This window comes from Falco biarmicus, unplaced genomic scaffold, assembly GCF_023638135.1.
Source record: "Falco biarmicus isolate bFalBia1 unplaced genomic scaffold, bFalBia1.pri scaffold_29, whole genome shotgun sequence".
NCBI lineage: Eukaryota > Metazoa > Chordata > Aves > Falconiformes > Falconidae > Falco > Falco biarmicus.
The window spans coordinates 28,357-52,500 of NW_026611851.1; the positions used below are offsets into that span (position 1 = coordinate 28,357).

The 24,144-nt window shown below is 54.3% G+C and overlaps 1 protein-coding gene and 1 long non-coding RNA gene across 3 annotated transcripts; one reads left to right on the forward strand and one right to left on the reverse strand.

The window, feature by feature from the left end:
* Positions 1–500: 500 nt before the first annotated feature.
* On the forward strand, positions 501–5,322 carry ELAVL3 (ELAV like RNA binding protein 3). Its single transcript, XM_056326120.1, has 7 exons — positions 501–753; positions 2,481–2,760; positions 3,414–3,517; positions 3,783–3,936; positions 4,347–4,563; positions 4,783–4,821; positions 4,998–5,322. The coding sequence occupies exons 1-7, from the start codon at positions 745–747 to the stop codon at positions 5,320–5,322; spliced, it is 1,128 nt and encodes a 375-aa protein (XP_056182095.1). The 5' UTR covers positions 501–744.
* Positions 5,323–15,896: 10,574 nt separating this feature from the next.
* LOC130143438 (uncharacterized) lies at positions 15,897–21,257 on the reverse strand. Of its 2 annotated transcripts, XR_008819743.1 has the most exons (5): positions 21,119–21,257; positions 20,249–20,296; positions 19,299–19,497; positions 17,165–18,929; positions 15,897–16,179 (listed from the first exon to the last, which is right to left on the reverse strand). It is a non-coding gene; the product is annotated as an uncharacterized LOC130143438 (long non-coding RNA). The 2 variants fall into 2 exon arrangements; XR_008819742.1 differs by lacking the exon at positions 15,897–16,179 and having other exon boundaries at positions 16,613–18,929; positions 21,119–21,255.
* Between the last annotated feature and the right edge of the window lie 2,887 nt (positions 21,258–24,144).

A 24,144-nucleotide genomic window follows, 5' to 3' on the forward strand; every position in this document is an offset into this window, starting at 1 on the left:
GGGGGGTCTCACAGGGGTCCCCACAGCTCTGGGGGTCGCAGGACGGCCCCTCCCGTGGCAAAGCGGGAGGGGTTACGGCCCCGGCGCTGTCCGCGGTGCTGAACCGGCGCCGCCCCTCGCCGCGGGCGTCCCAGTTCACGTGTGTGCCCCCTCCTTCATCACCCCCCTGTCCTTCCTCTCCCTCATCACCCTCCTCCTCTTCCTCCCCTCCCCGCTACTTCCTTCTCCATCACACACCCTGCCCCCTCTCTCTGTCCTCCTCCTTCTTCCCGCCCCCCCCCCCTTCCTCCTCCTCCTCCTCGGGTCACGTGGGCGGGGCCGGGGTGGGGGCGCCCGTATGCGGTGTTTGGCAGGGGTGGGGTGGGGTGGGGTGTGGGTGTCTCGAGGGGCGTCGGGGGGCCCCGCCCGCTCGGCAGCCAATGGGCTTCGCTGGAGCGGACCGTGGGGGGCCGGTCCATTTTGGGGTGTCGGGGGGGGGGGGGGGGGGGGCGGACCGACCCACCTGCGGGGGGTGAGGGGGGGGGGGCCGGGCCGCGCCCACCGCGGCGGTTTGGGGGGGCCCCGCCCCGCGGCCGCCCAAGGACGTTTAAAGGACCGACGGGGCCGTTGCTCGCAGCGCCCGGCGCCGCGGCCCAGACCCTCGCAGCCCCCACCTGCTTCGGGGCCCCCCGCAGCCACCCCGAGCCCGCTGGGCCGTGCGGGGCCCCCCCCCCCCCCCCGAGCAGCCCCCACGGCCCCGCAACGATGGTGACGGTAGGAGCGGGGGGAGGGGCTGCAGGGTTTGGGGGTGTCACAGTGGGGGTGTGCAGCCGGTACCCCCAGCATCCTCTGTCTCTTCAAAGACCCATCCCCCCCCCCCCCCCCCCGGCATCCAGCGTCCCCCCACCGCCTTGTCGTGTCGTCTCGTGTTCCCCCCCCGCCAAGTGACCCTCCCCATCCTCCTTCTGCAATGTCTCCGTGAGCGTGTGACATGCTCGGGTGGGGACAGGAGTGTCACCGGGAGCTGCATTTACATGCATCTGGATCGCGTGTGGAGGGCACATGTATGTGTGCGCCACAGGGGCGTGCGGGGCTGGGACACATGTGTGCAAGGGTGGGGTGGGGACCCAACCCCTCCCAACCCTTCCCAATGCTCCCTGTGGCACCAGGGGCCTCGGAGAGCTGGTGCCACACGCATGTGCGCAGTGTTGTGGGGCCTGCACACGTGTGGGCACCGTGTGTGGCAGTGCACACACCCATGCCTCTGCTTTCACATGTGGGTGCAGGAATACACGTGTGTGGGGGGGGGGATGTGTGCGCACACATGACACATGGCCACGCAGACATGTGCGGTCCTGTCCCTGTGCAGAGCGTGTGTGTGGCAGAGGTGTGTTGCTGCATTTTGCATGACCGTGGCCATGTGTGTCTGTGGCTGTGCATGTCTGTGTCCGTGTGTGTTTGTATCCCTGCATGTCCATGTCCGCTCGTGTCTGTGTCCATGTCCATGCGTGTCCGTGGCCGCGCCACCCGCAAATCCCATTTTCACAATCCGATTTGGTGATTTTCAGCTTTTCTGCTTTCACTTTTCTCACCGACTGATTTCAAGGTTGTCACTGCCCCATGGGCGGACAGAGACACCACCTCACCCCCCCCCCCCCGACACCCCCCACCCCCCCCCCCCCAGCCTTTAGAGGTACAGTACCACCCCCCCAGGAGCCAGGTGTCTGCGCCTCCACCCCATTTCAGCCCCTGGCCAGCTCCTGGCGCTCACGGTCCCTATTTGGGGGCGGGGTCGCAAGCAGGGAGCCCCCGGACCCCCATGGCCGTGGCCATGGCTGGCAGCCCCGGGTGTCCCATCTCCCGGTGACAAAGGCCCATTGTCCCCCTGCTGTTGTGCTGGGGGGTAGGGTGGGTGGGAGGGAGGGGCATGGGGCTTTGCTGCTCAATGGGGGATAATCCCCTGTGGGGAGGGGCTTGCTGAACGCCTGGGTCCCCTCCCATTTTGGGGTCCTGTGGGAGCCCAGATGCCTGGGTCCCCTCCAGTTTTGGGGTAGTGGGGTGCTGGGGGAGCCCAGATGCCTGGGTCCCCTCCTGTTTTGGGGTCCTGGGGGAGCCCAGATGCCTGGGTCCCCTCCTGTTTTGGGGTGCTGGGGAGCTCGGATGCCTGGGTCCCCTCCTGCCCTGCTGGGGGGGAGGGACTGGCTGTGGGGATCCAGTTGGCCAGGCCCTGAAGAGCCCACCACCCCCATGTCACTACACACGTAGTCCCTGTGCTGCCCTTCCGGTGTCCTTGTCCCTGCTGCCGTGTCCTGCTGTCCCCATCCCCCTGGCCCCCATGCCATGGCTTCGTCCCTACTTGACCTCAGTGATGACCCCATGTCACCACTGCCTGGGGTCCCTCATGCCTGTCCCTGCACTGGCCCTGTGACTCCAGTGTCCCTGTCCCACTGCTGTCCCCATGATGGAGACGCCCTGGTGACACCCATCCATCCCTTCAGCAGATTCTGAGCACGGTGGAGGCCCAGGCTCCCAGCACCCCGGGGCCATCCGGATGTGGCCCTGTCCCTGTGGCCGTACCAGTGGTGGCAGTGCCGGGGCCAGGGGTGGCAGCGGCAGTGCTTTCCAATGGGGCCCCCCCGGGCCCCCCCATGGCTGATGATAGCAAAACCAACCTGATCGTCAACTACTTGCCCCAGAGCATGAGCCAGGAGGAGCTGCGAAGCCTCTTTGGTAGCCTTGGGGACATTGAGTCCTGCAAGCTTGTCCGCGACAAGGTCACTGGTACGGTACAGGGGTGATGTGACACGGGGAGACAGGATGTGGGACACAGGCAGATGGGATGGGGGATGTGGGGAGGCAGGACATGGTGGGTGGGACACAGGGACACAGGCAGTTGAGATATGGGGACGTGGGGAGATGGGACATGGGTAGATGGGACATGGGCAGATGGGAGATGGCATGGGACACGGGGACACAGGACATTGAGGCACAGGGACATGGGTCACAGGAGCTGGGACACGGGGAGATGGGACACAGGGGCACAGGGAGATGGGATGGGGGAGAGGGGGCATGGGGACATGAGGACACAGGGAAATAGGATGTGGGGAGATGGGACACAGGCCAATGGGGCATGGGGACATGGGACATGAGGAGATGGGACATGGGGACTGGGACAGGCATGGACACGTGGATGGGATTGTGGGGACAGGGACAACTTGTGGACCATCTCTGGGGACATTAGGTCCTGCAAGCTTAACCGCAAAATCCCTGGTACAGGGGCATGGGGGGACACAGGGATGGGGGCCTACAGGGACAGAGGTGAAGATGGGATGGAAATGGGCCTTGGGGACAGGGGTGGGGTGGGGACAAGGACAGGGGATGGTGCAACTGGGCCTGGTGCTGCGGCCACCCTCAGTGCTGACCCCGCACCCCAGGGCAGAGCCTGGGCTACGGCTTCGTCAACTACGTTGAGGCGGGTGACGCTGACAAGGCCATCAGCACCCTCAACGGCCTCAAACTGCAGACCAAGACCATCAAGGTGCCAGTTGCTGGGGTCCCTTGTGGTGGGGTGGGCACTGGGGGGTCACTTGGGGAGGTGGGGTTGATGCTGGGGGTCCCTTGGAGCAGGATGCTGGGGTCCCTGGTGAGGGTTAAGCACCAGGGAGTCCCTTGCGGTGGGTGGACGCTACAGGGGGTCCTTGGTGGGGGAAGATGCCTGGATCCCTGGTGGGGGAGGACATTCATGGGTGGTTGGCAGCTCTAGCACCTGGACACCTAGGTCCCCAGGGCTGACCCCCCTGCAGGTGTCCTATGCTCGGCCCAGCTCAGCCTCCATCCGTGACGCCAACCTCTATGTGAGCGGCCTCCCCAAGGCCATGGGGCAGAAGGAGATGGAGCAGCTCTTCTCCCAGTATGGCCGCATCATCACCTCCCGTATACTTGTTGACCAGGTCACAGGTGTGCTTGGATGGCTGGGCCCCCCTGCTGGGGGAGGGGGCTTACCCAGGCGCCTTGGTCCTCAGTGGGGTCGAGGGGGTGGGGGAGATGTTTCCTGGTCACTTCAGTCCCATGGGTGGGCAGTGGGATGTCTGGGGGCAGGGGGATTCCTGGGACACCTGGGTTCTATGGGTGGGTCTTGGGGGTAGAGGTGGGGGAGGGATACCCTGGATGCTTGGGTCCCATGGGTGGGTCTGTGGTGGGGTGTGTGTGATTCCCCTGACACCTGGGTCCCATGGCAGGGTATTCCCTGCATGCCTGAGTCCTGTGGGTGGGTCTCAGGGTGGGAGGCATGAATTCCCTGGATGCTTGGGTACCATCGGTGTGCAGTGGCATCTCAGGGTCCTGTTCCCCGGCCTCCCTGCATGCAGGTGTCTCGCGGGGAGTGGGCTTCATCCGCTTTGACAAGCGTGTGGAGGCAGAGGAGGCTGTCCGGGGTCTGCACGGACAGAAACCGCTGGGTGCTGCTGAGCCCATCACTGTCAAGTTTGCCAACAGCCCGGGCCAGAAGTCAGGGGGGGCCCTGCTCAGCCTCTGCCCCAGTGCCCGCCGCTATGGCGCCCTGCACCACCCCCCCCAGCGCTTCCGGTGAGCCCAACATGCCTGGGGTACAGGGCGTGGGACATCCCTGGGAATGGGGGCATGACCCTGGAGACGGGGCCACCATAGGGTGTGGAGACATTCCCAGGACCATGAGGACACCCCCAGGAGATGGGGCCACCACAGGGTGTGGGCCAACCCCATGGCAAAGAGACACCTACATGGGTGCACCCCCACGCCTCCCTAATGACCTCTTGTCCCCTCCAGGCTCGACAATTTGCTGAATGTGGCCTACGGCGTGAAGAGGTAATGGCCCCTCCCCACCCCTCTGCCCCTCCCCCCTCAGTCCAGCTCTGCACCCCCAGCCCCTCACACGGGCTGGGGACCCTGGCAGGAGAGGACCCACGTGTCCTGGTGGTGGTGGGGCAACCTGGCGTCCAGGTGCCCTGACCCCAGGCCAGCCCGCTGTCACTGCTGCCCAGGTTCTCCCCGTTGGCCATCGAGGCAGTGCCAGGGCTGGCTGGAGTGGGCCTGGGGGCCCCCGGCACTGGCTGGTGCATCTTTGTCTACAACCTGGCACCTGAGGCAGATGAGAGTGTCCTCTGGCAGCTCTTTGGCCCCTTTGGTGCTGTCACCAACGTCAAGGTCATCCGCGACTTCGCCACCAACAAGTGCAAGGGCTTCGGCTTTGTCACCATGACAAACTACGAGGAGGCGGCCATGGCCATCGCTAGTCTCAACGGCTACCGCCTGGGTGACCGTGTGCTCCAGGTCTCATTCAAGACCAGCAAACAGCACAAAGCCTGAGCCCCACCCCACTGGCCCCACCTTGGCCCCCAGGACCAGGTCCCCTGGCACCACCAGGCCACAGAGATCCCCAAGGACACCCTGGAGACCATGGAGAACACCCTCGGACATGTTGGGGCCCCCTCCATGGGCACCAAGGACAGCATGGGGACATCCTAAGGATAACCCTGGAGACTGTGGGGACCCCCACCAGGCACCAAGGACACCTGGGGGAACTCCCCACCCTGGAGACCTTGGAGAGCTCCCCCGGACACTTGCAGATCTTGGGGACGCCCCCTCCTCCATGGGGACACTCGAAGCACAGCCTGGATACCATGGACACCCCCACCTCTCCCCTAGGCACTGTGGACACCCTGAGGACTCCCCCCAGGTGCCCCAGAGCTCTTGGACACTGTGGGGGCACAGAGGTGTTTGGGCCACCCCTCCCAGCTCCCACCTGTGAAATCATGCCACCCTGGAAAGACTGGAGAACCCCCAGGACACTGAGAACACACTGGGGACCCTCCCCAAGGCACCCTGAAAACCCTGGGAATTGTGAAGGAGTCGGGATATGGAGGAGGATCACCTCTGAAGCCCCCAGGAATGCCATGGGTGCCCCCTCAAGGACCCTGGGAACCCCCCCTCAGCACCCAGAGGTGTTGGGGGGCACCTCCTGGGCACTGTGGAGACCATGTAGGTCGGGGGTCCTTGTCCCTCCTCCAGCATCCAGAAGCCATGGTGACCTCCAGCGAGCCCAGGTACTTCGGGGCCCCCCTGCCCAGGGCCCCCTGCACTCCCCTGGGGCAAGTGCCAGACAGGCCCGCCCCCCCCCCTTCTCCTTCTCTGCAGGGTGTGTGTGCACCCCAAAATGGGGAGAAGTGGGGGGACCCCCCCTTTTAGGGGTGTCCTGGCCCCGCAGGGGCAAGGTTGGCTTGGGTTGTAGACCCCACAGGGGTCTTCTGGGACCGAGCTGCCCTCCAGGGGCACCGGGAGGGGTGGGGTGGAAAATGGGGGGAGCCCCTCCCCCTGTTCAACGAAACCCCGCCCATGCGAAGACACGCCCCTCGGAGACCACACCCCCAGCTCAAAGGCCACGTCCCCTCCCCCGCAGCCCTAGCCCGCGGTGGCGCCCTTTGGCGGTGGCCGGACCACGTGGAGCGGCGCCCGGGATACGCAGGTTCAAGCCCCAACTCTGGCTGCTGCCGCTGGGAGGGTCGTGTCCTGCCCCTCCCCCCACCCCCCCATTCGGTTTATTTTGTCCCCAGGCTAGTGCCAAGTGGGGGATGTGCTCTGCTCCCCCTCCGGTCCAGGAGTCCGGGGTGGGGGGTGTCTGCTCTCTCTCCTCTTTTTTTTCCATTGGTGTCTTTTTACTGAAGGGGGAAATTTTTTGGGGAGAAAGAACAAAAAACCCCCAACGAATAATAACAATAATGGTAGCGCTAAATGGTAGCGAGGAGAGAAACCGACACAGTGAGCGGTGACTCCTCCGGAGTGACAGACACATACCCATCTATTTTTATAAGAGAAGAAAAAAAAATTAAAAAAAAAAAAAATCCCCTGAACTCCCCCCCAAAACCTGCCCCTGTGGGGGGCGGGGGGAGGGAAGTTGCAGGGGGTGGGAATCTGTTATGTGCCCTCCCACCCCCCCGTGTTGCTTGGAGGCAGGACCAGAGGTTGTGATCCCCAGGAATGGTCACAGCACTTTCTGGAGCTGGGTCAATGGCACTAAAATGCCACCAGGTTGAGACTTCCAGGGGGTCCCACTGCTTCTGAGCCTCTGGCATCCCCAAACTGGGGTGTGTGTGTGTGTGTGTATCCACACTGCCCTGTCCCCACCCTTCTCCAAACACCCCCAAAATAGGCATTTTTGCCCCAACTTCCTCAGCTTGCTGGGGCAGGTGCTTTTGCTTGGCCAGTTTGAGCATCCTGGCCAAAGAAAAGGTCAAAAAAGCCCCTGAAACTCCCAACAGGCTGCCACCTATAGCAGCCCCATCTTTATTATTATTATTATTATTATTATTATTATTATTATTATTATTATTGTTATTGTTATTGTTGTTATTACTATTGCTATTATTATTAATTTTCTCTTCTCCGTCGGGATAATTTCTTGCTTTTCAGTGGTTTCAGTTCCTATTTATTTCCAATTCTTCTCTGGCTTTCCCCAGCCCTGGGACCCCTGGGGCCCTCTGCTCCTCCTGGGTTCCCTAGGACCCCCACCCATCCCAGGTCCTGCTTTTTGCGTTGCGTCGTGTTGTGCCCGTTTGCAGCTTCTTGTAGTTTTAACTTATTGTTAATGTAAATATGTATTACTCCCCCCTCCTCCCCACCTGTGTGTGTGCGTGTCCGTCCCTGGGGTAGGCAAGGGACCCAGGTGTCCAGGACTGCCCCTACCCCACCAAGCTATGACCCACCTGCCCCACCCTGGGGCGGCTTCACCCTGGGGACCCCCATCCCAGGGACCCAGGCAGCCCCAGCCCCAGCAGGATGGGTGGGTTCAGGGGACCCCCAGTTCAGTAGCAATAAGAGCTGCACCCCAGGGGCCCTGCCTTGCCCCCTCCCCCCTCCATTTGTCTGAGGTGGGGGGGGGGACCCACCATGGGGAGAAAGCTCCTGAGCGTGAACAGGCCCCCCTGCGGTGGAGTGGGGCCCCTGGAGGGGATGGGCTTCTGGCCCCCACTCCCGGACTTGGCTGTTTGTACTTTTCATGGCAGAAATAAAAAAAATCTTAAAAAAAAAAATTTCAGAAATTGACATGTGTGTGGGTCGGGGGGTATGTGTGGCCCTGTGTGATGTGACCACACCCCAAAGCACAGGGCACCCCAGGGGTGACATCCTTCACTGTCCCCCTGCCAGTGGGGCCAGGGTGAGTCCTGCTGCAGCTAACTGGGGACAACGCAATACTGGGACCCTGCCAGAGCCACATGGCACAGTCACTGGGGCTGCGAGGCACACAGGGAGGCCAGCCCTCCATGCCTTTGTGGTCTTTGGCAGCAGGTGGGAGCTTTCGGTGGTTGCAGGTAAAGGATGGCTCCTTCCTGCTCCCCAGGCAGACAAGGGTGGGGAGGGGGATTTCCCACGCCTTGTCCCACTGCAAGGAGACCCCAACCCTCCCCCTGCCTGGCACCAGGAGGAGACAGTGTCCCCCCCCGCCCCTTCCCAACAGTGCTGCCCTCGAATGTGCTTTATTATCCATTAACGCAGGTGCTGGGAGCATCTGCATGGAGAAAGTGGCGTCTCTGGAGGTCCTGCCACAGGAGCAGGGAGGTCCTACTAGGGTGAGCTGCAATGGATCCTGCGGGTGATGGCTGCCTGTTGTCTTCCTCTCCCAGAGGCTGGGCAGGGGACTTGTCTGTCCCTCCCTGGGGTGGTTGTGGACTGCATTTGCCTCTGATTTGCATGGGCTGCCTCCAGCCTCTCTTCTACTGGCGTGGGCAGCTGGGGACTAGTGGACACTTAGAGGCTTTAGACAGGAGCTGCTGTGGGTGAAGCTTAAGAAGCTTGGAAAAGGTGAAGCAGCTGAAGAATGGAATCACGGGGACTTGAGCTGGAAGGTGCCTCCAGCTGCAGACAAGAGACAGGCAGCCTTTCTGGGTGAGGAAGGGTCCCTCTGAGTAGTTCTCAGCAGACCGTAGCACTGATGTGCACCACAGGGTCTGTGTCTCCAAATCCATGGTATGGCCATGGGGAGAGTGCATGCGCGTGTAAATCTGTGTATCTGGGAAGCCTCATATTGAAAGAGCCATAAGACTCAGCTACAGGAGGAATTTTATCAGTGTGCTTAACTGTAAATGTTGCTGTAAATGTTGCAACGAATGTATCCATGACATTGCTGAGCTGTACAATGCTGTATTGTGTAGTTTAGCTACTAAGTAGATAAGAACCAGTCAAAAACCAAGACATGAGCCAAGAGTGCTGAAACAGGGCCAGAAGAGAAGGTCACAAAAAGGCCAAGAAGAAAAGATGTAGAGGAATTGTAGAGGAATGAAGGCAGGTTAATTAACATTGAAAATATACAGCTGTGGGCTGGCTTCAGGAGCGGTGGGTTGGCTGATGTGGATAATGTGCAGCTGTGGCTGGTTCCTGCTAAGTAGTTAAACAGCCCTGAGGGGCATGGAAGAGAGCACTGGATGAAGAGAGACCTGGAAGAAGCAGAGGGAGGAGAGAGTGTGCATGTGCCCTGGATGTAGGAGTGACAAGGAGAGGCCCTGGGAGATGCAGAGAGAGGAATGGGGCCTGGGTGAGGAGAGGCTGGCTGGAAGAGGAGCCTGGAGAAGGAAGGATCCGGACACAGCAGAGGCAAGAAGCAGGGTGGACTGGCCTGAAGAGGATGAAGAAACAGCACGGATAGTAGATGAACTTCTGAAACCTTGTGGGGGACTGGTGGTTGTGCAGGGCCAAAGCGTGGGAACTACTTATTGAAGTTAGCCTGGTACGGGATGGTAAAAGCCTTGTTGCAGCCAGCTAGTTTTGATAGTGCTGCGACAGGAAGATGACAAGGAAGAGGATGAAGAAAGGATGAAGATGTCCCAAACGACCACCAGAGGACCCCCGACCTATCAGATCACACATGCGTGTAGGTATGATAAGTAGTTCATAGAACTGTAATGAATATACTAATGTTTTTTCAGGAATGTCATTAATATGTATAGATTGGCCATATAAGGATAAACAGTGAACAAAGTGTGTATGCACATTGGGCAGAACTTACCCCCTGTGCATCGAGCACCAAAAATAAAGAATGCCTGCTTTCTAACTCAAAACCAAGTATTAGAGACTTTTGTCTCTAACTTTTTTGGTATCAACACCCCTGTGTTCTCTTAGGCAGAGGACAGTCAAGCGATCAGAGCTGCAGAAGAGGAAGGGAGGGAGAGAGAAAGAAGCATGTGAACTGGAAAATTCTGTGGGCGGTGCCGAAAACAGGACCTGCGGTGAGTCCCAGGCCCTTAGGGTCATGTCCAGCATCCTGAGCTCTCCCAGCCCCTCTCTGCATCCTCCAAGCCTCCAGATCCCCACCCGCCTCTCTGCTTGTCTCTGCTCCCTGTCCCTTTCTTTTCCTTTTTTTTTTTTAATTTTTTCCCCCTTCCTTATATCTTGTCTCCCGCTCCCTGTTCCTCTTTTCTTTTTCTACCTCCATTTCTGTCCTTCAGTGAGTTGTAATTTTTCTCTTCTCCATCTTTGTCCTGATCTGTGTTGTGTCATCCTATGCCCTGCCATGCCCCCTCCCTAGTCCCTCTTGCTTGTTCCCTGTCCTCTTTATTCTCTACCTGTCTTTAAGTTGTGCTCCCCATCCCTGTATTTCTCTATCCCTCTGTCCTGCCCGTCTCTTCTTTCTCCCTCCATCCTGTTCCCTGTCAGTATTTTTAATGTCTCTTTAATTAGTCTCTTTGCATGCCACTTCGTCGCTATTTTTACTGTATTTTTCCATCTCCCTGCTTGGTTGGGTTTTTTTCATTGTCACTCTGACCTGCTCCCTGCCCCTCCCTTTCTCTGTCAATCCCTCTGTCCTTTTTCCAATCCAGTTTCGAGTCCCTTTTCCCCCTCTATCTAGTCCTGTTCCCTTTGACTGTGGTTGGTTTTTTTTCCTGAATCCCACTGCCCTGCTTCCCGTTCTCTTTTGAGCTCTCTCCTGTTGTGCTCCCCAGCAGTATCTTCTTTCTCCAGCTCTCTGCCTGTCTTCCCATCCTCTTTTTTTCATGCTGTCCCTTTGTCCTCCTCCCTGGCTTTTTCTCTTTCTGGCTTTTCCCCCACTTCTCCATGTATCAGCTTTTCTCTGTATTCTGGTGTCCTGCACCCTGTTCCTTTCTGTCTCTATCCTGCTTTCCTGGTCCCTCGATACCTCTTTCTCTATATATCCCTCTGTTCTTGGTCTTGTCCTTGTTTTTCTGTCTACCCCTCCTCCCTGCTCTGTCACTATTCTTTCTTTCTGTATATCCCACCACCCTTCCCATTCAGCTCTTTCTTGCACTTTCCTCTGACTGTTCCCGTCTGTGTGTTTTCCTCACTCCACCTTGCTGTCCTGCTCCCTTTCTTTCTGCCTTTCAGTCCCACTGTCCTGGTCCTCATCCCTCTGTTTCCCTCTCTCTCTGTCCTTACCCACCTTGTTGTCCCACCACAGCTCCCTTTTAATGATCATTTCTCCTCCATCCTATTTTCTGTCCCCCACTTGTTTTCTCTAACCCTCTGTAGGGCTCTGCATCCCTATTTCATCTTCCTCCGCTACCCTTTTCCCCCTTATCTCTGTCTTTATCTGCATCACTTTCTCATACAATCTGTCTGTCCCATTCCCTTTCTGTGTCCTGTTCCCTGCCCCTTTTTCTTGCTCTCTCCCAGTGTCCTGCTCTCTGACCCTCTTTCTGTTTCTCTGTCCTTCTCCCATCACGTCTGTCTTGCACCTTCTTCCTTTTTATCTGTCACTGTCCTGCTTTCCATCCCATTGTTTCTCATTGTCTCTCCCTGTCCTGTTCCCTGCCCCTATTTTTTTACTCCATCATGCTGCTCATACCCCATTTTTTTTTCTCCCTCTCTGTCCTACTTCCTGTCCTTATTTTTGTTTCTCTGTTCTTTCTCCTTTTTTTTTTTTCTCTCTCTCTCCTTCTGTCCCTACTGCTTCTTACTCCAGCTCTTTCCTGTTCCCTGCCTCCCTTTTTGTCTGTTTTCCCTGTTCCTACTGCTTCTATCTCTGGCCAAATCCCTGTCCCTTTTTTCCCCCCTCTTGCCGTCACCTCTGTCCTTTCTCTTATTTTTTCTTTCTCTCTGCCCTGTTTCATGATCCATCAGTTCTTGCTATATCCCCCTATCCAGCTCGCTCTCCTTTCTTTCCCCTCTCTCTTCCTCAATATTTTTGGTTCTGTTGTCTCTCTGCGCTGCTGCTCATCAGTGGTGCGTTCTTCCAGTGCTGTCCCTCTCCCTGTCCCTTCCTCTGATGGTCACTCTGTGCTGCCTCTCCCACTGACTTTTGCTATTCCCCATCATCCCTTTTCTTCTCTCTTGTTCCTTGGTCCCTCTCCTTTATTTTGGTTACCTCCACCTCTGCTCATTGCTCTGGAGCTGGCCATTCTCTGCCTGACTGAAAAGCACTGCCTCAGAAATGGCTGCCAAGGTGTCCCAAGGTGAACACATGGGCACCGAGGCCCAGAGCAGGCTTGCTCCTGGGACTTGTGCTTGTGAATGAATAAATATTCACTATCTTTGTTGTGCTCTTTGGGCTCCAGGTCTGGTGGTGGTGTTGTGTGAGCCATGGGGATTTCTGGAGGGTGCCAGGGCCTCTGGCCAGCTTCAGTAAAGTTTGGTCAAAGCTCCGACGCTTTCTGGAAGGTACCAGCACCTCTGTCACGTATTTGCAAAGCTCTGTCAGAGCTGTGGGGCTTTCTGGAGGGTGCCAGGGCCTCTGACAGGCTTTGAGGAAGTCCAGCAGAAGCCAGGTAGCCCAAGTTTTTTTTTCAGCAGTTCTATGGCTGCAAAGGGAAGATAAGAGCCATCAACAGAATTCCTTCCTGGCACCTTCTCCAGGGCAGCAGTGGCTGGATGTTCCTAAGGTGGGAGTTTGGCTCTGGTCGAGTGCGAAAGTGAAGAGACTGTGAGAAAGTGAGAAGACCCTTTTATTGGCTCAGAAAGCAGGCAGCCCATATTTTGTGGTGTCCTTCACATGGCTACCAGGGCACGGTCAGAGCTAGCAAGAGAATGCCTTTCTGGAACCTTCTTCAGGGGAGCTGTGGCTGGATGTTTCCAACATGACTTTGGGCTCCATATGAGTGTGAAAATGCAAGAACCATGAGAAAATGGAGTGACTATTTTCTTGGCTCAGAAAGATGACTGCCCAAGTTTTGTGGTGTCCCTCACATAGCTACCACGGCAGGGTGAGAGCCAGCAAAAGAATTCCTTTCTGGCACCTTCTCCCAGGGAACAGTGGCTGGATATTTCCAATGTATGAGCTGGGCTCCATTAGGTTTTGTTGCTGGCTCTCACCTTGCCCTGGTAGCCATGGAAGTAACACAACAAAACCTGGGCTACCAGCTTTCTGAGCCAATAAAAGGGTCCCCTCACTTTCTCACTCTAATGGCGTGTGACTCCTGGAGAAGGTGCCAGGAAGGAATTTTCTTGCTATCTCTCACTGTGCCCTGGTAGCTGTGTGAAGTTCATAGCAAAACTTGGGCTACTTGCTTCCTGAGATGAGAGAATTGACCTTTCACTTTACTCATACAGAGCCCAAATACATGTTGGAAATGCCCAGCCGCTGCTCCCTTGGAGAAAATTGCAATTAAAAATATGAAGAAAACCCCAAAACCAACCCCTAAAAATCCTTCCTCCCATGCCCGTGGTTTGTCCCTAAATTCCTTTCCTCAGCACCCCCTAGTCCATTGATAAAATCCATCTCCACACCCCACCCTCCCCACCCACCCCCAATCCATCCCAAAACTCCTTCCCCTTGCCTGTGGTTTGTCCTTCCCCCAAAAAGCTCCAGCCTGTACCTAAAATCCTTCCCCTTGCCCCTCTTTGGGTCCTAAATCCTTCCCTCCAAACCCCCATTCTATCCCTAAAAAAAAAATCCCTTTACGTGTCCACATGGCCCTAGTCTGTCCCTAAAGTCTTTCCCCCTGCCTGCCTGGTCAGTGCATAAAGTCTTTCCTTGATCCACTGGTGTACATCCCTAAAATCATTCCTCTTGCCTCCACCGAGTCCTTCCCTGTAAATCCTCAATACTGCTCTAAACTTTCCCCTTCTCCGCCCTAGTCTGTCCCTAAAAAGTTCTTTGACCCTCCTGAGTCATCCCTAAAACCCATCCTCCTGCCCTCCCAGTGCATCCCCAAAATCCTTTCCCTTCCCCCACATCCATCCACAAAATCTTTCTCCCAAACTCCCAGTGCATCCCTAAAGTATTTTTCCTTGCACCTCCCCATCCATTCCTTAAACCTTCCTCAACCCTGCTGTGTCTGTCCGTGAAATCCTCCACCCCATCCCCCAAGTGTGACCTTTAATTCCTTGTTCCCAGCTCCCACAGTCTGTCCCTAAAATCCTTTCCTCTCTGCCCTGGTTAATACTAAAATATTCGCCCCACCCCTGGAACATCCCTAAAAACCTTTCTCAGGCTAGGAACCTGGGAGGGGGTACAGACCCATTTGTGAGTGATAGTGATTGCTGAAGAAGAGAAAAACAAGGCTTTTAGCCCTGTGGCAGGAAGAACTTGAAGCAAAGATGGTGAAAAGGCACTGCCAATTCAGACCCCTTTAAATAAGCTGTGGGGACAGAAGGATCAGTAGTGGTTAAAGTTCCCTTTGCAATAGCAGATTTCAGCAATTGGAAACAGGCAGTGGGTGACTGTTAAGATAACCCGAACAAATGGCCCAGGCCTTTGAGATTTTGATAAAACTCCCAAACCCAGATTGTAGTGATCTAGACGCTGTGATGGGAGAAGTGTTTGATTCTGCTGATATGGATATGATCAAATGAGCCATAAGAAATAAAGTACAGGGTCAAATATCTACAGGGGTTTTACAGGGAGCAGTAGAAGATCATTTTCCCCTGGAAAAGCCTGCCTGGGACCTGAATATTCCTGTCCATAGGGTCAGGATGGAGAGCTATTGGCAATTAATTTTGTTTGGCATTAAAACTGCTATCCTGAAAGCTATAAATTGGTCTAAATTATACAAGATAAAACAAGACCAGAAGGAAAACCCTACTGACTTCCTGAATAGACTAAAAGAGGCAGCCAGAAAGTATGCTACACTGAATACAGAATCAGATGAAGGACAACAGCAATTCCTTTATTTATGGCCAAATCGTTTAAGGATATAAGAAGAAAACTACCACAGTTATAAAATGAGGATGCTCAGAATTTAGAAAAAATGTTGAATGTGGCGTGGATGAAGGGCACTTCAGGTTTAAGGGGGTTTAGGGTTTTTAGCGGGTTTAGGGAGTTTAGGTTTAAGTGGGGTTAGGGTTTAGGGTTGGGGTTAGGCTCTTAGCGTTAGGGGTGTCTTAAGGTTAGGGTTGTTAGAATTTGGGTTGCCCTCTTAGGGTTAGGCTTCCTAGGGTTAGGTGAATTGATATCACCTAGGCTCTTTTATCTTTATGCTACTCTTTTCCAATAGCCATGATGTTTTTTTCACCTCTCAGATGGGCGAAGTGTGTGGTTGTAGAATGGTAGTGCTTGTTTTGTCTGTGGGGCACAAAAAAAAGGGCATACTGGAACCCCACTGTTACAGATCTGAACGTTAAAGCTTGATCTGTTCAGGCATTCCTGCTTGGCAGCATTTAATCCTGGCCACAGAAAGGCAATTCTGAGGTCCACGCGTAGGTGATATTCAGGTCAGTTGAGTAGCTTAGTAGCAGGCTACTTCTAGATCTAACAAAAAAGAGTTAACAGAATAGTGATTTGAAAAAGTGTTTGTGAAACACCAGAATACAGTAATATTATCCAGAAATCCTGTTTTTTGCATCTCGCCTACATTCTCATTGTTTCTTCACTCCTTTCCTGTTTGCATAGGTGAAATGGATCAGCACTTCATCTGACAAGTTGTTTCTCTTCCCTTCCTCCTGAAGGGGAGGCAACTCCCTGAAACTCTTGGACTTTTTTGTTTTGGTGATACCTTGATGGAACAGATAAGAGGTAAGGAGCATTAGATGCGGGAGCTGGAGCAGTATCAGAAGACTGAAGCCTATGAAGTCTTTAGCAGGACAGCACAGGACAGACAAAAAGGCAAATGACACAGACAAGGTATTGAATGGGACAAATATATGGGCCTAGAACAACAGAAGATTCCCAGCTGGTTGTGCAGACTGACACTCATTTACAGCCTTTGATTTAAAGGCTTTTTAAAATGTGAATGCTCATCTCAGGGAGCTCATCTGTGGGCACAAGTCAGAACATTTTTCTTCCTGCAAATCAAGGTTTCATAAATGTTACATATAGCAATATACACTAGAAACCGTAATCTTCATCAGCAGTGACCAAACCATTGTTAATTGTTCGTTCTCCATTGTTCTATTATTGCTTGCTAAAGAAAATGTGTTTTGAATTAAGAAATGCAAAGTGCTGAAGCAGCTAAGTGGCAGAACCAGGCCTCGGCCCTAGCATAGCCCTAATCCAAGGCTGGTTTAAAACCCAGTCCAGTTAATCAGTGGGAGAACAGAGAAACAACAGATGATCAATTTGTGCACACAGGTGCTCTCAAATGCAGGTGTTTTTAGAAAAACTGGCATATGTGAATAGGAATTGCTTGTTCAAAGACTAAGTGCACTTGAAGGAGTGTGTGAGTTAAAGCAGGCAGAAAGAAGATCAAGATCCAAGTGTTACAGATCTGCTAATAAGTTAGAATTAATTGACTTTATTTGATTTTATAAAATCATTTGGAATAAGAAATATATTTTAGTGAAACTTGTAGTTGCACAGCAAAAGCTGCTATGAAATCCTTTGTACAGCCCTGTACCAAGGCCAGAAGAATGGGCTAGAATCATTGCTTAAAACTTAGGTAACAAATTTGGGATTTTACAGATTTCTTTGTATTTGACTAGTCTTCTGTATGTAGAAAGTGTATTGAAGTGTCAGAATATAGAATTAATGGGAACTGGGGAGAGTCAACTGGAACAACCTGTAGTTACCTGCCAAGAAACTGTGAACTTTAGTAAAAGGTAATTCTGGCAGGGGGAGATTGCGACCACTGACTCATATACCACCTACCCAAATCATACCCCAGACCCATTTCTGGACCTTTCTAACCTTTACTGTGCAGAATTGGATATGGGAGGAGACTATGTTAATGATTTTCAGGAAACACTATGATTATGCATGAATAAGTTATATATAAGATGTATGATTTTGAAACTTGGTGTGCATTGATCGTGAGGAGACTCACTCACACACCTGGCTGTCAATAAAGAAGCGTCTGCTTATCTACATCACATTGGTGTCAACAAGTTCTTCATTCTGAGATTTCAGTGACACAAGGAAGAGCCTGGAACAGAGGCAGAGACTGGAACTGAGCAGGTGAATCAACTGGGACAGTCAGGTGATGGATTCACAGAACCAACAGGACCAAGGAAACTCTTAAAAACTTCAGACATTGACTAATGATCTGGTAAGTGTATATAAGCTGTGCTGTATCGCTTGGTTCTCTGCCACTCGCTGGGGTGGTGGCCCAGCTCTGAGTCGTGACTAAAGCAAGCCCAGCGGTAACCACATCTGCGTGCATTTTTCCTTTACCAGTCAATACTGCTATAGTTGCCATTTAAATAACTGTCTGAACATCAAGTGTTACTAACAGAAACTGATGTGTGGACACATCCAATCCAACTAGTCACACTGGTGCTGGAAATCAAACTAGCCATATACTTTTTCCAGACAGCAGAAGAAATTGCTCGTTGCATGCAATGCAATTTGATCGCTTTCAAAATGCCTCTCCTGGATGAGACTGTTTGCTCCCTGCAAGTTTCTCTTACTCTCCCTTGATAATATAAGGAGCAAGAGCAACCTGTTCAGACAGAGTAATCCCAGTGGAGGCTGGCGACACAAGTAAGGCAGGAGGCCTACATGTGGTAACAGAGAATTAGATACAGAAAAGCAGGGTTTGACCTCAGACATTACATTCACCACACCACAGCCTCTGAATACAAAAAGGCTGCTAAGTGACACAACAGTAAGAACGCTATCACCTCACTTCTGTGACAACAGGAGAAGCTCTCATACCTACCCACTGTTCAGCTCTAGGCTTAGTTTAGCCTTTCAGCACAGAAAAGTTAAATCTGAGTTACAACAAATCAGCAAGTTTAGTTCATGCCAATACACAGAACTACACTATCTCCCAGAACAGAAAATAAGGACCTCACGTGTTAGAAAGACAAAGTTGGGACAGTATTACTGTTAGATTGCAAAACTACCAGAATTGTTCCTGGTTTGTATTGAAGTACAACAGTAAGTCATAACATGTAAAAAAAAGCAGAGGAGAGGTTTATGTAGCCAAGGACCACTTACTCACAAGTTGTAACTGATCAATCAACTCAAACCTATGAATCGGGTATGCATTAACACACACAAAGCAAACGTAGTAAGAAACAAGTTTAGGCTTAAGGGTCAAGTCAGTGGAGTCTTCCCTGGAGAGAGGCTCTTTAACCAGCTCATCCCATTTGTCAGCCTCCTAGGATTTAAAGGTGCAACCAAAGTCAATTTTTGCCAGACCAGCTGCTTGATTTCTAGTAGGAAAAGCCTGTTCACTCAGCAGCTTTGCTCCTGAAATGCATCAATGAGTCCTCGTCCCAGTTTCAGAGGGACCAGGCAAAGACTTGCCTCGCAACAGTACTGAGTATAATATATATATACACACACACACACAGAGGAGCTTGTCTGATCTGCCAGTGTAATAGATTTGTGTCCTATAAACTCTTCAAGAGTTTGTGGTGTTTAAAATGCTGTGAATTCAGATGTCCCTTGTTCCCATGAATATCATAGCAGGCATATGGTGATGGAAAGGCTATGAGAGCATCCATCCAAGAATGGCAGAATAGCATCTTACAGTGTCTGTTGGCTTCTGGAGTCACACGATTGGCAGCTTTATCCAAGTGCTGTTTAAACTGCTTGTGCTCTACATCCAGCTGCTGTTCTCCTGCTACGTCCATGGCATAGATGCTCAAATCTGAAAGCAGCGAGCAAGGAAAGCGGTCTATGAACACACAAGTGTTATGGCCTGTGGCAAGCTGAGGAAATGAAAAGACAGAATCTTTCAGCCAGCAGGGTAAGAATGTGCCAAACCGGGAGAGCATATGTGGCTAGGGTCAAGTGACCAACAGGGAATAAAACACACGGTGCAGCACGCTAAATGGCCCTCCCAGGTAGGGGGTTTGGTTTGGTGTCCCAGAAGGACCGTTTTCAACTTCCAAGAAAGCATTACTCTGAAAGGTAGATGCCCTTAAGGCAAAAAGCCAAAAGCAAACCCCTCAAAGCCCAGAACCATTTTCAGGAACACAGGAGTTAAGCCTAAAATTGGTTGAAAGCTGCCTCCTACCTCTTCCCCTGCCACCTTTCCCCCTTCAACATCAGCACATTTTCTTGTGATCCCTTTTCACAAAAAGATGGAGGCCTGTGGTATCAGCTTGGTACTGAAGCACCACGATGCGTTTGCTGGCTACATGCTCTCTTAGAAGGCTGACAGCTTCTCTGCACACAACAGCTGAGGCTTCCAATCTCTCTGGCCTTCCCACACCCTGTGAAACGTGAGGAAGGCAAAGACCGGTAACATCTCGGGGAGTCAGGGGGAAGTCAAGATGCACTACATTCAGAGCCCAACGCATTACCCAAAGGAATTACCACAACAGAACAAGTGGCAGGAACGATCGGTAGACAGGCGGATAACATGCACAGCAGTAATACCCAGTCAGACTTGAAGGACTTCCAGTCACTTCATCCTGCAACTTTGTTTTGAATTTAGTTAAAAGGTAATCAGATTCTTAACGCTCATTCTGCTTTTATAACTTCTGGAGAAAGGCTAACATGTGGCATTGGCATTATAGTCAGAATTCAAGTACCAAAATCACGGCAAAGCTGTGCCTTGTCAAGCGACTTCCAAAGCAGGCTCTGGAGCCTTTCAACAAGACAGTCAAGTCTGGAGTCCCAAGGGAACTCTGTGCCAGCTCTGTCAGTGCGACTGAGCTCTCTGACAAAGTACACCGCCGTACAGAAATGTAAGTGGGTTTATACTTCAGGCTCATTTACAATCTAGAAAAATAATACTGCCCGACTGGACGCGCTGGTTTAAATGCCCAACAGGCCTGGCTGCGTAACCACGAGGGACCACCAATTCCTCCCCGGCTGTTGACCAAGCAGCAGCGCAGCACTTCGAAGCAGCGGGCACACACAGCCTTGTGGCCCTCGGCGAGTACAAAAGTTATCCCTCCACAGTCAGCAGTCTGACTCACAAGCACAAGACATATGTACAAAAGTAACATCTAGACTGACCTTCAGTTTAGCTCCCCTTGATCTGTCAACGTACAATTCCGGATGAACCTAGGTACAAAGAAAAAACAAAAGAGCCCCGTTTCACTCGGGAACAAACCAAAAGGCCTCTTCCCCTCGGCTGCTTTGGCTCAGGAGCTGACTGTAACGACACAGGATCAGCGAGACCCCTGAGCTGCTGCCTCCCAACCCTCCCCGGCAGTTAATCGCTTGCCCTTTGCAATACTTTTTAGAGAAATCAGCAGTCGGGGGCGAGAGGCGGGGATTCCACCGCCAGCTTGCTTTTCCTTCCCTTGGCCGCTCGCAGGGACGGGAAGAGGCTCCTGAGCCACCCCCCTGCGACAGCGTTACCGCAGGCCCCAAGGCAGCCTCTACGGCCCGCGGGGGCCGGCAGCCCCAGCCCGCTGCCACGGCCCCGGCCAGCGGCTGGGGGAAAGACAAAGCCCCGCGCAGGGCTGCGGCGGCTGCGGCGGCTGCAGCGGCTGCCCGGAGGCGGCGGGGGGGGGCGGCAGGGCGCCGCGGGCCGACCCCCCTCCTGGGCCCCGCCGCCACAAGGGAGCACCGGGGCCGCCCCGCTGGCTGCCGCTCCTCGCTTCCTCGCTGAGGTAGCGGCGCAGCTCCGAGAAAAAAAAACAAAAGGCAGCCCCGTGAGCAGCCCGCTGACCACCGTCACTGCCGGGGAAACGAGAACCGCCGGCAGCCCCCGCCGGGCCCGGGCCGGGCCGCCCGCCTCAGCCCGCCCGCCGCCGGCACCAGGCGCTCCCTGTCGCGGCCGAGCGCCGGCCCGCCACCTCTCCCGCAGCCGGCCGCAGCCCGACGGCCGTGCCCGGGCTCACCCACCGGTCCCCGGCCGCCCACAGCCCGACCGCTCACCCAGCGCACCGCTGCACATCCCTGCCCAAAAGTCTTCCAGGCTCCCGGCGAACGCCCCGCACCGCCACCGCCGCTCCAGCGCGCCGCGCGGGCCGGAAATGAACCCACCTTCTGGGGCCGGCCCCGCCCCCGCCCCTCCGGCCCCGCTGGGCGACGCAGCCCGGAGCCGGCCCAGGAGGGGCTGTGGCTGCCGTTCTGCGCCTGGGCGCGGAGGGGCTCGGTGCCGCCACGGGCTCCCCTCAGCCTGCCGGCCTAGCAAGGTGACCCACCCACATCCCGCCCCGTTCCCGAGCCGGCAGGGCACCCAAAGGCCCCCCGAATCGACACCGGCCTACCGGCCTAGCAAGGGGACCTGACCCCCCCCTCCCCCCCGTACCCGAGCCGGCAGACCCCCCCGGCCCCCCGACTCGACGCCGGCCTGCCGGCTTAGCAAGGGGACTGGACCCCCCTCACCCTGACCCATACCCGAACCGGCAGGGCCCCCAAAGGCCCTCCAACTTGACACCAGCCTGCCAGCCTAGCAAGGGGACCGGACTGCCCCCCCCCCCTCCCCTCATACCCGAGCCGGCAGGGCCCCCAAAGGCCCCCTGACTCGATGCCGGTCTGCCAGCCTAGCAAGGGGACACCCCCACCCCCCCGTACCCGAGTCGGCAGGGCCCCCCTGGCCCCCCAACTTGATGCCAGCCTGCCGGCCAGGCAAGGGGACTGGACCCCACCCCCGACCCCGTACCTGAGCTGGCAGGGCCCCCACTGGCCCCCCGACTCGACACTGGCCTGCCAGCCTAGCAAGGGGCCCCCCCCGCCCCGTTCCCAAATTGGCAGCTCACCCAGTGTGCTGTCTCCATCACATTTCCTCTGCTTTTCTGGAGTGGTGGTGGTACAAGGAGAGAAATGGGCCGTGAGGCCTTGCGATGGCTTTAATGTGTGAAAGTATCTTGGGGAGCTTGAACAGTAGCGGAATTACTTAGATGTATCCTGGAGGAAATTTGTTGGTTGGTTTGTTTTTTTAAGCGTTGCTCTGTGTGAATTACATTTTAGCAGCCAGTTGTGGGTGGTGGAAATCGGCTTGGTGAGCTTCTCCCTGTAGAGGAATGAAGGCGGTGGGTTGATTAGCATTGATAACGTGCAGCTGTGGCCTTGCCTCAGCGGCAGTGGGTTGATTGACATGGATGATGTGCAGGTGTAGCTGGTTCCACTAAGTGGTTAAATAGCCCTGTGGATTGTGGGAGGAGGGTGGGGGTGTGTCAGGTGGAGGAGGAGCAGTGTGGTCTGACCTCTGGAGGAAGGTGATACAGCACTGACAATGGAATATGACCAACAGTAAGGCCTTGTTGCAGTCTGCTAGTTTGATTGTGCTGCAACATCTCCCTAACAAAGAATTTGGGGTAGAAATGAATGATTACCTTCTGCTCTAAATGTGATACTGTTTGGGGAAGAAACATGCCTCGCTCTGACAAGTGAACAATTGGCTCTGTAGATGCCACAGTATTTACTTGTACAGGTTCTTGTGTGGCACAGATCTGCTCTTGCTGAACTCCATGGTGAAGAGGCAATTTCCCCTGTCTCAACCCTACCCCACTGAGCCCTTCTCAGAGGAGGGGTTTACTTCCTCAACAGCCTCTGAGCAGTGATAATCAAGGTGCCTTGCTTCCAAGTCTTTGCCTAGCAGACTGCGTCACCACAGTCCTTGCCTTGAAGTTAACAGGTTTAAGGACCTCTACAGAACCAACCAGGTGTCTGTGGCGCGTTCCCCTGGACAATGAGAAGAGCAGCCTGATCAGAATTGAAGGAGACCCACAGGGGGTCCCACAGGCCAAGAAAGAGCTGCTGGAACTCGTTTCCTGTATGGTAAGTGAGTAGGATGTGATGTTTGGGAGACTGCAGGGTTTGGGCTCTCGTGTTCCCTTGTAACCTTTGGGTGCAAGTGTGGTGCCCCTTGCCCACCGAGCACTTGGATCTTATGACAAGTGCAAGTTCCTCTTCACAAATGTCTTCCTCTGCTCCCTCGGGTAGCCCTTCTCTGTCAGCCTAGAGTGAATTTTGTCTAGAGAAAAGAGGGACAGTGCTGGCAAGTAAACTGTCGGGCAGTAAACCCGGTAAGAAAAAATATATGGCGCTCTGGCTGAACACTCAGTGTGCGCTCTGTTCTCATCAGGAAAATGAACGCACCGCAGACCTAATCATTGAGCAGAAATTCCACCGGACCATCATTGGGCAGAAGGCTGAGCGGATCTGGGAGAAATTCCCAGAGGTAAGGCTTTTTAGGAGATGAGGAATCCAGAGGGGTTATTTCCTACATGGTTAGTAGGCCTGTCGTCACTGAAGTCATAACTTTAGTGGCTCTGTAGCGCAAGTGTCTGAGAAGATAGTTCTTTTAGCCAGAGGCTGCTAACGCGGTGCAGTAGGCAGGTATGGGGCGAGTGGGGGGGCGTAGTGTAGTGTAGTGTGTGGTGGGTGAGGGGGGGCCTTGGTAGGCAGGCAGGTATAGGGGCGAGTGGGGGGGCGGGGTGTGGTGCGGTGTGCTGGGTGCCGGGGACGGGGCTTTGGTAGGCAGGGGTGAGGAGTGACAAGGGGGTCGCAGGGTGGTGCAGAGTGCTGGGTGCCGGGGACGGGCCTTTGGTAGTAAATAGTGAATAGAATTTGGCGACCCAGATGGGGACCTCCTCTGCTCGGCTGCGGGACCCATTGAGAGCGGGGACTCCCTAGGGTACCCCCGGGGATTTTCCCGGAGGGGCTCCTCATCTCATCTGGATCACTGCAGGAGCAGACAAGGACTCCATCTTACAGAGCGAAGGTACTATCTTTATTCAAATATTATATTAAAATATTGTATTAATATTATATTTTAAGCAGTACTGTTTTGGATTCTGTTCTGGAACCGGTCCATTTGTAAAGCTGTCCGTAAGGTGTAAGATAATTGTATGGTTATGCAGGATGGCGTATGCTGGGTAGCTAGCATCCCAGGTATACATCTAGTTCTCTTTTGGTACTTGTTCTGATGTTAAGAAAATATCGGAACTCTGATT

Bases quoted from the DNA above. Each gene is read 5' to 3' on its own strand.
- ELAVL3 (XM_056326120.1), top strand. The intron at 2,761-3,413 runs GTACGGTACAGG...CCCGCACCCCAG, and splicing joins TGTCCGCGACAAGGTCACTG to GGCAGAGCCTGGGCTACGGC. The intron at 3,518-3,782 runs GTGCCAGTTGCT...ACCCCCCTGCAG, and splicing joins TGCAGACCAAGACCATCAAG to GTGTCCTATGCTCGGCCCAG.